General features: G+C 42.3%; 1 protein-coding gene across 2 annotated transcripts in view; it reads right to left on the bottom strand.

The window, feature by feature from the left end:
* The window catches only part of ERBB4 (erb-b2 receptor tyrosine kinase 4), a 796,937-nt gene that overhangs the window by 219,738 nt on the left and 562,736 nt on the right, over positions 1-14,463 (bottom strand). For both annotated transcript variants that reach the window (XM_083472043.1, XM_083472044.1), the window contains one exon: positions 11,783-11,848. In XM_083472043.1, coding sequence (XP_083328169.1) covers positions 11,783-11,848 — 66 coding nt within the window. The remainder of the gene's footprint in view (positions 1-11,782; positions 11,849-14,463) is intronic.

Here is a 14,463-nt window from a genome sequence, read left to right as displayed (position 1 = left end):
AATGTTGTTATAAAAAACCTATGCAGCTGCATTTGGAATGGCGTGTAAAATTCTAGTCACCTCACCTGAGAAAGGATATTGTACTGTTGAAAAAAAATAAGAAGGGGTAGCAAAAATGATAGAGGGGATGGAGCGACTCCCCAGTGAGGGAAAGTTGGAGCATTTGGGGCTGTTTAGTTTAGACCTACCTGGGACGCGGGTGGCGCTGTGGGTAAAACCTCAGCGCCTAGGGCTTGCCGATCGCATGGTCGGCAGTTCGAATCCCCGTGGTGGGGTGAGCTCCCATCTTTCGGTCCCAGCTCCTGCCCACCTAGCAGTTCGAAAGCACCCCCGGGTGCAAGTAGATAAATAGGGACCGCTTTATAGCAGGAAGGTAAACGGCGTTTCCGTGTGCTGCGCTGGCTCGCCAGATGCAGCTTGTCACGCTGGCCACGTGACCCGGAGGTGTCTCCGGACAGCGCTGGCCCCAGCCTCTTAAGTGAGATGGGTGCACAACCCTAGAGTCGGACACGACTGGCCCGTAAGGGCAGGGGTACCTTTACCTTTACCTTTAGTTTAGACCTAGCTAACAGGACCAGTGGTCAGGGATGATGGGAATTGTAGTCCCAAAACAGCTGGAGGGCCAAGTTTGGCCATCACTGGTTTAGACAAAAGGCAAGTTGGCTACCAACTTGGATGGCTTTTAAGGAAGATGGAGGCTGTCAGTGACTAATAACTACGATGGCTATGCTCTGCCTCCATGGTTGGAGGCTGAATGCACTGAATACCAAGTGGCTAGAAACTGTGGGAGGAGAGAGCGCTGCTCAACACAGGTCCTCCTTGTGAGTTTCCCACAGGCATCTGACAGAATGGTGGATCAGGTGGGCCTGCGACTTGATCCAGTGGAGCTCTTCACATGCTCTTAACCAAGAGGTGGCAGAAAGACATTTCGAAATTTGTCTGGCAGGGCAAAAAGCCCAGAATTAAATTTAAAATATTGACAGATGCTAAAGAAAGAGGGGGTTTTGCCCTGCCGGACTTAAAATTGTACTATGAGGCAGCAGCTTTTTGCTGGCTGAAAGAATGGATGCTCCTCGAGAACACAGACATTTTGGATCTGGAAGGTTTTAACAATGCTTTCGGTTGGCATGCATATTTATGGTATGACAAAGCCAATAGTGCTTTTAAAAACCACATTGTTAGAAAAGCACTATTTAATGTTTGGATAAGATATAAAGATCTGTTGGAAAACAAAACCCCTAGATGGGTGTCACCAGTGGAGGCTAAAGCAGTGAAGAAACTCAATATGGAGGTCGGATGGCCGAAGTATTGGGAAATTTTGGAACAGGATGGTGACAAGTTCAAATTACAAAGTCATGAGAAATTGAAACATAAAGTACAAAATTGGTTTCAATATCGTCAAATAATGGAGTTCTTTAAACAGGACAGGAAAATTGGCTTCCAGGTGGAAAAATCAAAACTAGAAATTGAATTGTTAGAACCCAATACTAAGAATTTATCCAGAATGTATAACTTGTTGCTGAAATGGAGTACACAGGATGAAACAGTCAAATCGGCTATGATTAAGTGGGCACAGGATGTTGGGTATAACATCATGTCAGCTGACTGGGAATGGTTATGGAACACTGGTATTAAATTTACGGCATGTAATGCCTTAAAGGAAAATATTATGAAAATGGTTTACAGGTGGTACATGACCCCAGTCAAGCTGGCAAAAATTTATCATTTGCCCGATAATAAATGTTGGAAATGTAGAGAGACTGAAGGTACCTTCTACCACCTTTGGTGGACGTGCCCGAAGATTAAGGCTTTCTGGGAAATGATCTATAATGAAATGAAAAAGGTACTTAAATGCACTTTTTCTAAAAAGCCAGAGGCCTTTCTCTTGGGCATTGTCGGCCAATTGGTGTCAAAGAGGGATAGAATTTTTTTTATGTATGCTACAACAGCAGCAAGAATACTTATCGCGAAGTATTGGAAGACACAAGATCTACCCACTCTGGAAGAATGGCAGATGAAAGTGATGGACTATATGACATTGGCCGAGATGACAGGCAGAATCCGTGACCAACGAAAAGAGACGGTGGAAGAAGAATGGAGAAAATTTAAAAGTTATCTTAAGGACTATTATAAACTTAATGAATGTTAAAGTGTTGTGGTTTTCAGAAACAGTGATATAAGGCCAGAATATAAAGAGGACTAAGATGACAGAGGTTGGAAAGTAATAATTGGGAGTTGCTATAAAATTATGGACATTGGGATGCAGAAAGGGGGGGTATGGGGAAGTCCAAGAAAAGAGGTTTATGAAAATATGTTATGAAATTATACGTGTATGTTTGTCTTTTTAAGTGTTTGTTTGTTCTTTATAAAATTTTGTAAAACCAATAAAAATTTTATAAAAAAAAAAGAAAAAAGAAAAACACTGATAGTGGATTTGGTGGCTTAAGTCAACATAAATACAAAATGTCAAAGAAGATGAACCACCACGGAAGCTATGGAACTGCAGCTCCTGGTGATATTTATTTATTATTTATTATATTGTTCAAATTTATATGGCAGGTGGCAAACAAGAAGAGACCAAGCACTGGCAAGCTCTAAAAGCTCTTAAAATAGTTCTAGTACAGATGCAGACTGGAAAAGATCTGCCTCAACTTCAAAGGCTTGTTGAAGGAGGAAGGTGTTCACTAGGTGTCATAAAGACAACAGAGGTGGAGCCCCTGTCTAATATTGAAGGCGTGCTATATCTATGCCATGCACGTTTCTGCACTTTCACACACATGCTTAACCAGATCAGCATTTTTTGAATTTAATTCAATAAGTTAATCCAAATATTGCATTGGTTGAAATTCCATAAAAGCAGATATCAGTTACATGTTTTATAACACAAAACATTTGATAGCATTTTGTAATATATTGATGGATATAGATTAAGAGTGAATTGCATTTGGAAAATAACCATCCAAGCTAAATTCATGCTGATACAATTTTAGAATATTAAAAATGGAAGAGAGGGGCATATACAGTAACACAGAATGACATTTAACTGTAACATATCATTTTTAAAAAACAAATATAGCCCTCTTCAGATGTAGCTCACCTTACAAATGTGCATATTTTGAACAAACTTTGAATAAAAATTGTCTGCCTTGGATAGGATCATACTCCCCCTGAAAGAGCCAGTTAGTACTCTGGGGCTCATCCTAGATCCATGTTTCTCACCGGAGGCCCAGGGGACCTTGGTGACTATAAGTGCCTTCTACTAGATTTAGCAGGTTTGGAAGAAAACACAACAAAATGCAGTATTTGATAAGAAATGACATGTCATATAGAGATTAGATATGACCTGTGGCTAATGTCATGTGTACACCACTTCCCAAACCAGTAGTGAGAACATCCTGGATGCAGAGTAATCAGGAGTATATACAGAGCCATACACTAGGAATCGAAGGGACATGGCATCTCTGAGCACATGCTCAGCTCAGGAATTGTGATCAGTACCAGGACCAAGCTCACAAGTCTTTTCACACAAAAAATAAGATTCCTGGTTGTTCCACTCATTTTCAGCTATCTGACCTAAGAGGGCAAGGGTGAAAGGTTTGTTGTTGTTGTTGAACTCAGAAACCCTTGCCTACAAATCACTCAGATATCTGCCAGTAGATCATGATCAACCTTCTACCCTCCCATTCCCAAGGATAAATGAAAATTTGACTTGCAACCCTCACAGGGACTGTGTCAATCTTCACAAGAACTTCTCCCTAACCAACTGAATTAGCAAGAAGAATGTGGGAAGCACAGCAATTGCAGGGGAAAGCCTGCAACAGTGGTGACAAGCCGATACACTCCTTGCTATTAAGTACCTCGTCCCCATCCTGTTTTGGCACTGCTATCATGGGGGAATCTACCAACGGGGAACACCAGGACATCCAGCATTTAAGGGATTGGATGACTGTTGTCCCAGTAACCTCTCTGTTCCTAAAGTAGCTATGATGTAAGTTTTCTGCATTTGTGCCATTTGTGTGAGTCCTCTCTTCTTGTGATTCCCCCTGCCCCGCCAACTGTGTGCGTGTCATTTGTGACAGCATTTTCCTTTCCGAGAATGCTAAGGATTGTGTATCCCAGGCTTCCTCAACCTCGGCCCTCCAGATGTTTTGAGACTACAGTTCCCATCATCCCTGACCACTGGTCCTGCTAGCTAGGGATCATGGGAGTTGTAGGCCAAAAACACCTGGAGGGCCAAGGTTGAGGAAGTGTAAATGGAATTGAAATGGAATCTTAGGCAAGGCGCCTTCTTCCATTTTCTGTGGAGACCTGTAGTGAAAAAATCTGCACTTCTATAGCTGAATAAATCAATGGAGGGCATCTCTAGAGTCAGACATGCTGTCCCTGAATATATGTGTGAGGTTAGTGGGGGAACACATGGTGAATGGGCCAGATCACCATTGTTTGAAACAAGCAACTGAGCATTTAAGAATCTGGTGCTTGGGAATTATGGTACATGTGCTCTTAAGCATAGAAGCCAACTGCTAGGGGCTGAGGTCCCTTCTCCCCCCCTAAAACATTTGAGGGGGCCAGCCCCCCACAAAGTTAATGGGCATTGCCATTCAAATGGCGTGTGTGAGTGTGCTGTGTCTTGTGATTGATTATGCAGGGTAGGACTTACCCCCCCCCCAATATTTTATTGAAGTTGGTACCTCTGCTCTAAAGTGTTTTCTGGATGGCAACCTGACGGAAGGAAATCTCTTCCCACCCCCAATTGCCAATTTATTTTGTTTTGTTTTGTTATCGGCTAGCAGCTGCATTTACGAAAAGTAGTCAGAATGGTGGGTGGCATTGTTTGGTTACACAGTTGCCTGCAATTAATCACTCTAAATGTTTCCTTTCCTTCGCCATTACAGGGAATTGTAAATCTACCAAAAGGGGGAGAAATGGGAAATAACTGAAATCAATAAGAAAGCCTTATGAACATGTAAAGTTATTAGTGAAATACAAGGGTTTTAATTAAAGATGCCAATGTTTTGTTAAAATGCCAGGTTTCCATAATTGATCCACAGCTGCTGAATCGGCTTTTTCTGTTTTTGTGTCCCACCAGCTCCCATTTGCACCTTGCTGCTCTTATTGATTACTTTCCCTCTGCCCTTGGACAATTCTCTATTTTTAAGCAACAAAATATTAATTCTTAATCCCGGAGCTGTTTATATAGGCATGTAAAGGTCTTGTTGTTTGGATGTGTGTGTGTTCAATCAAGAGCAGCTATTGCCTACAAAGTAATAGTTGCTCTCTCCGAATATCTTAATTATTTTCCAGAGATGACGTCAGTGCCTGTCAGGCTAAGGCCCAGATATGAGCTTCAGGAACTTGTGAAGAGGTGAGCCTTATGAGGCCTCTGGATTCTTTTTCACTTCAGATTTACGCATGAGCCCACACACCACTTTCAAACCTCTCCTGAGGACTTTCCCAAGAGCGACGGCAATACCAGCAGGAAATTACATGTGTACCAGGAATCATGGTTTTTTGAATAATTTTCCATCAAGAAATGATGGTCTATGAATCACTTGCTGCCAATTAGAAGACCCCATAGGAGTTTTCATTGGCTGCGGTGCAAATGACAGGATGGGGGGCATCATTTCCTACTGAGCACCAGTAAATCCCCATCAGGAAGACACCCCATGTCTCCCTTGCCACCAAGGAGAAGCTCCACAGGTCTTCCGCTGTGTTGATGCGAACCCCTCCCCAAGGCAAGTCTTTCTTTGAAGGGGGAGGGCTTGAGGAAGGTAGTAGCTGGGAAGGGAGAGCTGTGAGCAAACTGGGCTTTTGGGGTATCAATTTTTCACATCAAGCATTACCAAAGGCTTTCTGAATTTAAAATATTCATCCAAAACTTACAGTTTATTTTGGGGGTGAAGAGGAAGGGTGAGGAGCATTCCAAGTTTAACTTACAGCATACCCTGAAAGAATGGTACAGAAACAAGAGTTGCTGTGCAACTTTCCTTGGATAGGGGAAAGTCTACTTCTACTAGATGAAAAATGTTAAAGGTGAATTTAATCAATTGCACAGAGTGATAAGGAAAGCTGCACCAGTGGAGCTTCCTGCCTCTGTTGGAGCTCTCAAGGGATCAAAGTGATTTAGGAGTGGCGCTGTGGTCTAAACCACTGAGCCTCTTGGGCTTGCCGATCGGAAGGTCGGCAGTTCAAATCCTCGCAACAGGGTGAGCTCCGGTAGTTCGGTCCCAGCTCCTGCCAACCTAGCAGTTCAAAAGCACGTCAAAGTGCAAGTAGATAAATAGGTACTGCTCCGGCGGGAAGGTAAACGGCGTTTCCGTGTGCTGCTCTGGTTTCTCCAGAAGCGGCTTAGTCATACTGGCCACATGATCAAGAAACTGTCTGCGGACAAACGCCGGCTCCCTTGGCCTATAGAGCGAGATGAGCGCGCAACCCCAGAGTTGTTTGCAACTGGACTTAACTGTCAGGGGTCCTTTACCTTTACCTTTTTATGCAAGGAGACAGAACTTTCAGGGCGGCAATGCTACAGAAGGAAGAGTTTGGCCTCAAGGGCAGGTTTAGGATTCTCTAGCTGGACTACTGTTCCCATCAGCCCCATCAAACATCAAACATAGCCAGTGCCCAGGACTAATGGAGGGCTAAATTCCCCATATCTGTTCAAGAAGAGCAGACATTTCCCTGATAAATTCTTCCAGGAGCATTGCATAAGAATCTGGAAGAGATGGTGTTCTCCCAACGTCACTATACTTTCTGAAGCCCTATCAGTCAAATATCTGACTATGGAAAGTGCTCAAAGACTAATTATTCTCATTAAGGTGATGTACAAATGCTGTGTAGTTTTATGGGAATATTTCAAAATGTCTGTGAGTGCATGGGCATGATCCAGTACTACAGCCCTGTTTGTTTCTGAAGTTGCATCTGTGCTTAATTCTCCTCTCCTTTAAATCAGTAGGATTCAAATGTGTTGCCATTTGCCTAGATTGTGTGTTTGGATTTACCGTAAGCCCATTGAGAAAAGGCAATGGAATGTTACAAAATAGAAGCCATGCATCTTGACGAGAGTTCAAAACAGCACACACCCTCCCCTTGCAACCCTTCACCCCAGGGCTGTCCCCTGCTTTTCTGGCATTTTAATTTATAGTGGCTGGTTAATTATATAACATCATATTCTGAAGCGATCTCTTCCTCGTAAGACACACTGTTTATAATTCCTTATTAATTGCCCTCTTAAGTGTGCAAATTTACATATCAAATTTATGTAGACAATAAGCAAAAAGGAATAAGATGCAGGTGGTTGTTCCGGAAAGATTTATAAATAGCGAATGAGAGAGGCAAACAGACAGAAAAAGGCAGAACTTAAAGCAGTCTGGGGTGGACAGTCTTCGTTCAAGAACAAAAGTATCCAACTGCTATTTTCCCCATGTAATTTGAAATGAAAGCTGTGGATTAAGATATCTCAGATTTATTCCTCCCTCCAACCTGAAAAGAATTTGGATCTTAGCTTAGAAGGGGGGCTCATTAGAATATTTTCTATTCTGTGACTCCATTAAAAAATGTATTAACATGCAGATGTGCCCTCAAGAGATTTGTTTCTGGAAACAAAACATGTCATTTGGTTATGTGTTAGAGATGTTTTCATGTACACAACTGAAAAACGTGTTCCATTGCTTAGACTTGTGGGAGGAAAAAGAAACCTAGAGAGGATGGATGAAGGGTGTCTCAAAATAGCATCCATTGCATCAAACATTTAAGCGCCTTTCTTTCTCTCTCTCAAGCACATTGATCAAAGCGAGCATGGGCTCCTTCTTCAAATATTTCTTGACAAAAAAAGAGCCAAACTATTTTGGCCACTGCAAATAACTTTTCCACAGTCACTTTGATCATTACCCATCCTTTGTTTATAAAGAAGTATGTATGTCCTGAATATGATAATGGGTCAGGAGATACAGTGAAGTTTGCAAGAAGAAATACCCGGTAATTATAATCCCTGATGAGCAGGCATTTCAGAAACAAATTTTAACAACATGGCTCAAGCACAATGGTCAGATGGAAGATATACTGGAGACATGCATATACCCACTGTGACTACAACTGTGGGTCTGCCCCCCGACTGTAGAATAACCTTCCCCTAGGGATATCGTGGGCACATCTAGCAACGGTGTTCTGCCAACTGATTAAACCATATCTACTTGCAAGGGCACAGTGAATGTTAGAAATGTTGGGGTTTTTCGTATTTGATTGTCTTTTGTCTTGATCAGAAAATAAGAAGAGCCCTGCAAGATCAGGCTAAAGGTTGATCTAGTACAACACCCTGTTCTTACAGCAGACGACCAGAAGCCCGTGGGAAGTCTGCACACAGAATCTGAGCTCCCAGCAACACGTTTCAGAAGCAGGCTCCCTCCGACAGCCACCATGCCGAGCCCCCCCTGAAAGTCTTATCCTCCATGAATTAATCCAATCCACTCCAAAAGCCTTCCAAGTTGGTGGCCATCACTGTCTCTTGCAGGAATGAATTCCATAGTTTACACAGGTAAAGAAAGACATTCTTTCACCCGTCCTGAACCTTCCAACACTCAGCTTCACTGGATGTCCTGGAGCGCATGAGAGAGGGAGAAAAGCTCTTCTCTCGCCACTTTCTCCACACTAGGCATCTTTCATTCAGAATTTGCACTAAATCCAAACCATTCAATGGAGTATTTTTAAAATACACATCAAACACCTGCTTTGATATCCACCAAAATTTCAGCATTCATCTAAAAAAAGGGGGGGGGGGCAAATGGTTAATTTGCTTTTGTGGCCAGGAAATTCTCAGCTGCAACATAATGGAGTAGTCCAAGGACAGTAGTTATAAAATTTGTTTTAAAAGAATGTTTTAAAATAAGTTTTGTGTGAATGAATTTGGTGTCGATGTGAGGATTAGTACATGACACAAGCCCTCTATTAAGTTCTCCACTGGTGGAAGCTGTGTATACTGTATATCATGCAAAGGTTCTGATCCTGACCAGCTCCTCAGGCACAGACTTCCCTAATGCTGACATCCCAGGCCACATGCGGACCTTCAAGAGGCAGGAGCCCCCTTCCCAACATGGCTGAGGCCAGCACCCCAGTCCTGCTGTCCCCTTCTCCGTACGCGCTTTCGCCTGAAGAGGCAACTCATGGATCTCATATACAGTGGTACCTCGGGTTAAGAACTTAATTCGTTCCAGAGGTCCGTTCTTAACCTGAAACTGTTCTTAACCTGAAGCACCACTTTAGCTAATGGGGCCTCCTGCTGCTGCCGTGCCACCGGAGCACGATTTCTGTTCTCATCCTGAAGCAAAGTTCTTAACCCGAGGCACTATTTCTGGGTAAGCGGAGTCTGTAACCTAAAGTGTATGTAACCTGAAGCGTATGTAACCCGAGGTACCACTGTACTTAGAATAGGTTGTACAACTTCATGCTTTAGTGGGGGGATTCACTTTTTGAGCACCTCCCCAATTTTCCCTGAAAGTAAGAGAACTAGAAACAGAAAGCTTCTACGCTAGTCTACTCCATGTGGTAAGTTTTGTTTTGTTTTACGTTTAGGCATTTTTTTCATGTAGTGGAACGGTAAGAAATGTTCATCCTCCAGCCTGAATAATTTCAGACTTATTCTACTATTCTGCATTTTACTAACTCAGGATTCTACCTGTTTTCATTTTTGTCCTTGTTTTTATTATGTATTTTTTGTTTGTTCTTGTATATTTACACTCGTCGAGTATGGCAAGGCTTGCGACAAATTACAGGACAAAATATTAAAAACGAATTGGCTAGCAGCAGTGCGCACCTGGCTGATCAACTGAATCAATTTTTTAGCCGCTTTGAGGAGGGAACTGGAACTACCGTCACTACAGCATTGGCCACCAGCACATCATCAGAAACTACTACTGATAGACAACCACTTTTATTACAGACCTGTGACGTACAACGTGCCTTTCGGAGCATTAACATCAGGAAGGCAGCTGGACCAGATGGAATCATGGGACGGGTTATTAGGGACTGCGCTGCAGAATTAGCCGGCGTATTTACGGACATTTTTAACCTATCCCTGTTGCAGGGTTTTGTCCCTACCTGCCTGAAGACATCGATTATAGTGCCAGTCCCCAAGCAGTCAGTGGTGGTATCTCTCAATGATTATAGACCAATAGCCTTAACATCTGTCGTTATGAAATGTTTTGAGAGATTGGTGCTAGATTATATTAAGGCTAGTCTTCCATCCACTTTAGACCCGTTCCAGTTTGCATACAGAAGAAACAGATCTACTGATGATGCTATTTCCATCGCCGTCCATACTGTATTGAGTCATCTAGAACGACAGGGAACCTACGCAAGGCTGTTGTTTGTGGACTACAGTTCTGCCTTCAATACAATTCTGCCAGACAGGTTATTTCTTAAAATGACCAATTTGGGTATACATCAGAAGATCTGTCTGTGGGTAAGGAATTTCCTGACTGATAGGCCGCAGACAGTGAGAATGGGAACTTACTATTCTTCTACTCTAGTATTAAGCACAGGAGCCCCTCAGGGATGTGTGCTAAGTCCCTTTCTCTATTCCCTGTCCACACTTGATTGCACCCCACTGTATAAGTCCAACACAATCATCAAATTTGCGGATGATACAACAGTGGTGGGGCTCATCAGTGAGAACGATGAGACTGCTTATAGGAAAGAAGTACAGGGGTTAATTCAATGGTGTAAAGAAAATAATCTTATGCTTAACACCAAAAAAACCAAAGAACTCATAATTGACTTTAGGAGAAAGAAAAGTGTATTTTTACCATTGCACATAAATGGCGAGGAAGTGGAGAGGGTTGGTAGTTTTAAATACCTGGGCATTTATATCTCGGAGGACCTCTCATGGACTGCAAATATTAATATGGTGGTGAGGAAGGTGCAGGGGAGGTTGTATTTCCTGAGAATGCTCAGGGGACTGAATCTATCCCAGCACCTACTTCTGTCCTATTATCATAGTACCATTGAGAGTGTCTTAACCTATAGTATATTATCGTGGTATGGGAGCAGCTCTGAAACGGATAAAAAAGCTTTACAGAGAACAATTAAAATTGCCCAGAATGTTATTGGGCTCCGACTACCAACCCTGGATGAGATCTTCACGTCTCGCATCTTGAAGAAGTCACATAACATTCTGAGAGATCCCACCCACCCTGCTCACAACTTCTTTGAACTATTGCCTTCGGGCAGAAGATATAGGACAATGAAAACACGAACCACACGCCTTCTGAATAGTTTCTATCCAAGAGCTCTGATTGCACTAAATAATGATCTCAGGGCCAGTTGCAAGGTTTAGTAAGCAGGGAGTAGGAAGGAATGAGATAGGTTTTAGGTTATGTTATGCCTTTAATAGGTCATGCTATATTCTGGATTATGTTATGTTTTATAGATTATGTCTAAATAGGATGAGAGTGTCGGAGATACGTGCAAATGTATATGTGAACCCGGTCTTTGGGTGGGTGTTTGATTTTCGTTGTTGTGTATACTGTGTATATACGGACAATGACAATAAATTTATCTATCTATCTATCTACTTTGAACCACGCTGAGATCCACAGATGAAGGGCAGTATACAAATCATAACAACAACCACTTCATTTCTCATTGTTCTGCTGCATAGTGACTTCGTATCACTGAGAAGAAAACTCTCATTGATTATTACTATATGGAGGGTTGCTGTTATCAGGCTATATGCATGAACTCTTCTTTCACCTCACTTTATATTTTTCTTTACTTAATCTAATGCACTTACAGGTCTGGCATTCATCTGCTGAAGGTCCCCAGCACCGGTTTCCACAGGACTTGTGACAAGGTCCACCTTTGGGAAGAGTAGAGGCAAAATACAAAGAGAAGTTAGATGATTACTTTTTATTTTGATTTTTTCTGCAGTGCCTTTAAAGACTCCTTAAGGGGAACCACTATCACACTTTTATGAGACCTCTATGCCTTATCACAATTGAAAGATTTGCAGCAAAAGAAAACCTACACCAAGTTTCAAACATATATGAATTAGAATTTATAGTGGGGCTTTGCATTTCCCCCCTTGTTGCTGTTGTTATTATCATCTGTATTTTAAAATAGATCTGTATCTTGTTTTAATTATATGAGTGTTTAGTTGCTTTTCATAGAATCATAGAATTGTAGAGTTGGAAGGGACCCAAGGGTCATCTAGTCCATCCCCTGCGATTCAGGAATCTCAACTAAAGCATCCATGAGAGATGGCCATCCAGCTTCTGCTTAAAATCCTCCAAGGAAGGAGAGTCTACCAATAGAGCAGTTGGTTAGAGTGTGGTGCTGATAATGCCAAAGTGCAGGTTCAAACCCCACAAGGGACAGCTGCATATTCCTGCTTTGCAGGGGTTGGACTAGAATAGGGGTGGCCAACTCCCAAGAGACTGTGATCTAATCACACAGTTAAAAACTGGCAGTGATCTACCCCCTTTTGGGGGGTTCGGGTCAAAGTTGTTGAGTTTTTTTTTCAGGGAGGAGGTAAAATGTTGAGCTTTTTTAAGGGGAGCCACAGTTGTTCAGCTTCTTTGGGGGAAGCCAGTGATCTACCAGTGATCTACTGCAGACATCCAGTGATCTACCGGTAGATCATGATCTACCTGTTGGACATGCCTGGACTAGATGATCGTCAGGGTTCCTTCCAACTCTACAGTTCTCTGATTCTATATCTTTTCTATGTTTTTAGCTTTTTCTGTTTCATCTATAAGCCACATTGAGTCCTGGTCTGGAAATGAATGAATGAATGAATGAATGAAGGCAGCTACTCTGGAAATTAAAATGTTCTTTTCCAGCTCCAATCTTTGTATATGGACCTGCTGAGCAACAACAAGAAAAGGAAGACAGGCTTTTTTCCCAATACAAGCTTTTTTTAGATACAAGCTTATGGAATACATTCTTAAAACAAGCATAATGACATCTGCACGGTGCCTTAACCAAGATGACAGATTCTTATTACCAATTGATGCATAGTGCTTTGATTCTTCTGGGCACCGTGTACACAGAACCAATGGTGCACAACTTCCCATGTTTTCCCACAGAAGCTCACCTTTTCAATACTGTCCTTTATATGGTAATGCGATAGGAAATTCATAGGGAACAAACTCTTTCCAGCTCTTGATTAAAAACCAATTTTGTTTCATTGGAATCTCATCATTAATGGATTGATGCCCACAATGTGTCTCTATTGTGCGTCCACTAGTTCTTCTGGCCTATTAGGTGTGCATATGTTGGAATAACTCACAAGTGTTAATTTATGGCGGCATTTCCAAGAAATGCTATGTGCTTCCTCTGTCCCTGGCACACAACTTGCAGAAGAACCCTGTCCCATCCTCACTCCTGGACAAACCCTCTGTGATCAGTGACACTTCAAGCTCCTCAAAATCCAATGTGGGCTTTTGTGGGTGGATGTCTGCCTTCCCACGCCCAACAGCAGTGAGTGAGGTGAGTCGCTGGCAAGAACAACTCGCTGCTATTGTGGGGTGTGGGGATGAGGATGCTTGTCCGAAACCACTGTGAGGTGGCAGGGGAGACAGGGGACACATGTGGTTTTAAATTTATCTTCCCTGTAAAGTAAGATATGCTGTTCAACATGCATAAAGTGATCAGGTCACTGGAACCACATCCTCAAGTCGAATTTCACCACTTTCTGACACTTACACAATGTTGATAAAATCTACTGATTATGTTGTACAGCAATTACACATGTATGCCAACTACCTCATTAAAAGCATCATCTCCTTGATGTAACAAAGTTCATTTAAGGCAATTATGCCAGAGAAATGCAGTTGCTGACATTGGTGTATATTTTCCTGTCACTGCCTGGCATCTGCTTATTGAGACCAGCAGCTACAGCTCAGCAATGCAAGCCCATTCTGTTTGCTGGGAAAGGGACTCCAGTCTCCATCTGGCACAAATAGCACAACTTTAACCCACAATGATGACAACAATTATTATTAAAAAATCTACTGAAGCCCTGTGCAGAATGCTAATAGCACCAAACTGCCTTCAAGGGAAAGAGATTATGCATGAGAGAGGGAGAAGAAAGTGGCTCTGAAGACTTATTCAGTTAAGACCAATTGCAAATTGCATGTGAATGAATGAAGACTTATGCAGGTTTAAAACTCTGCTCAAGTTTATTTTATTTCCAGCTCTCCCTGCCACAGAAATGCAATAGTGCCCCCCCCAAACCTACAATGCTTTTTTCCCTAAAAATAAATAAATAAAAATGTTTAGGGATACTCTCATTTTCCTACTCATATCAAAATACTGCCCCTCAATGAGGCCAAACTTAGATTCACAAAATGTTTAGGGGTATGCATAAAAAGTGTGTGTGTGTGTGTGTGTGTGTGTGTGTGTGTGCGCGCGCGCGTGCACGCACGCACACACACACACACACACGACTACAAAGAATACTAACCCATTTTG

The sequence above is a fragment of the Podarcis liolepis genome (assembly GCF_965112155.1).
Source record: "Podarcis liolepis genome assembly, chromosome: 1".
NCBI classification, from domain to species: Eukaryota; Metazoa; Chordata; class Lepidosauria; order Squamata; family Lacertidae; genus Podarcis; species Podarcis liolepis.
This window is presented reverse-complemented; position numbering and strand designations above follow the sequence as displayed.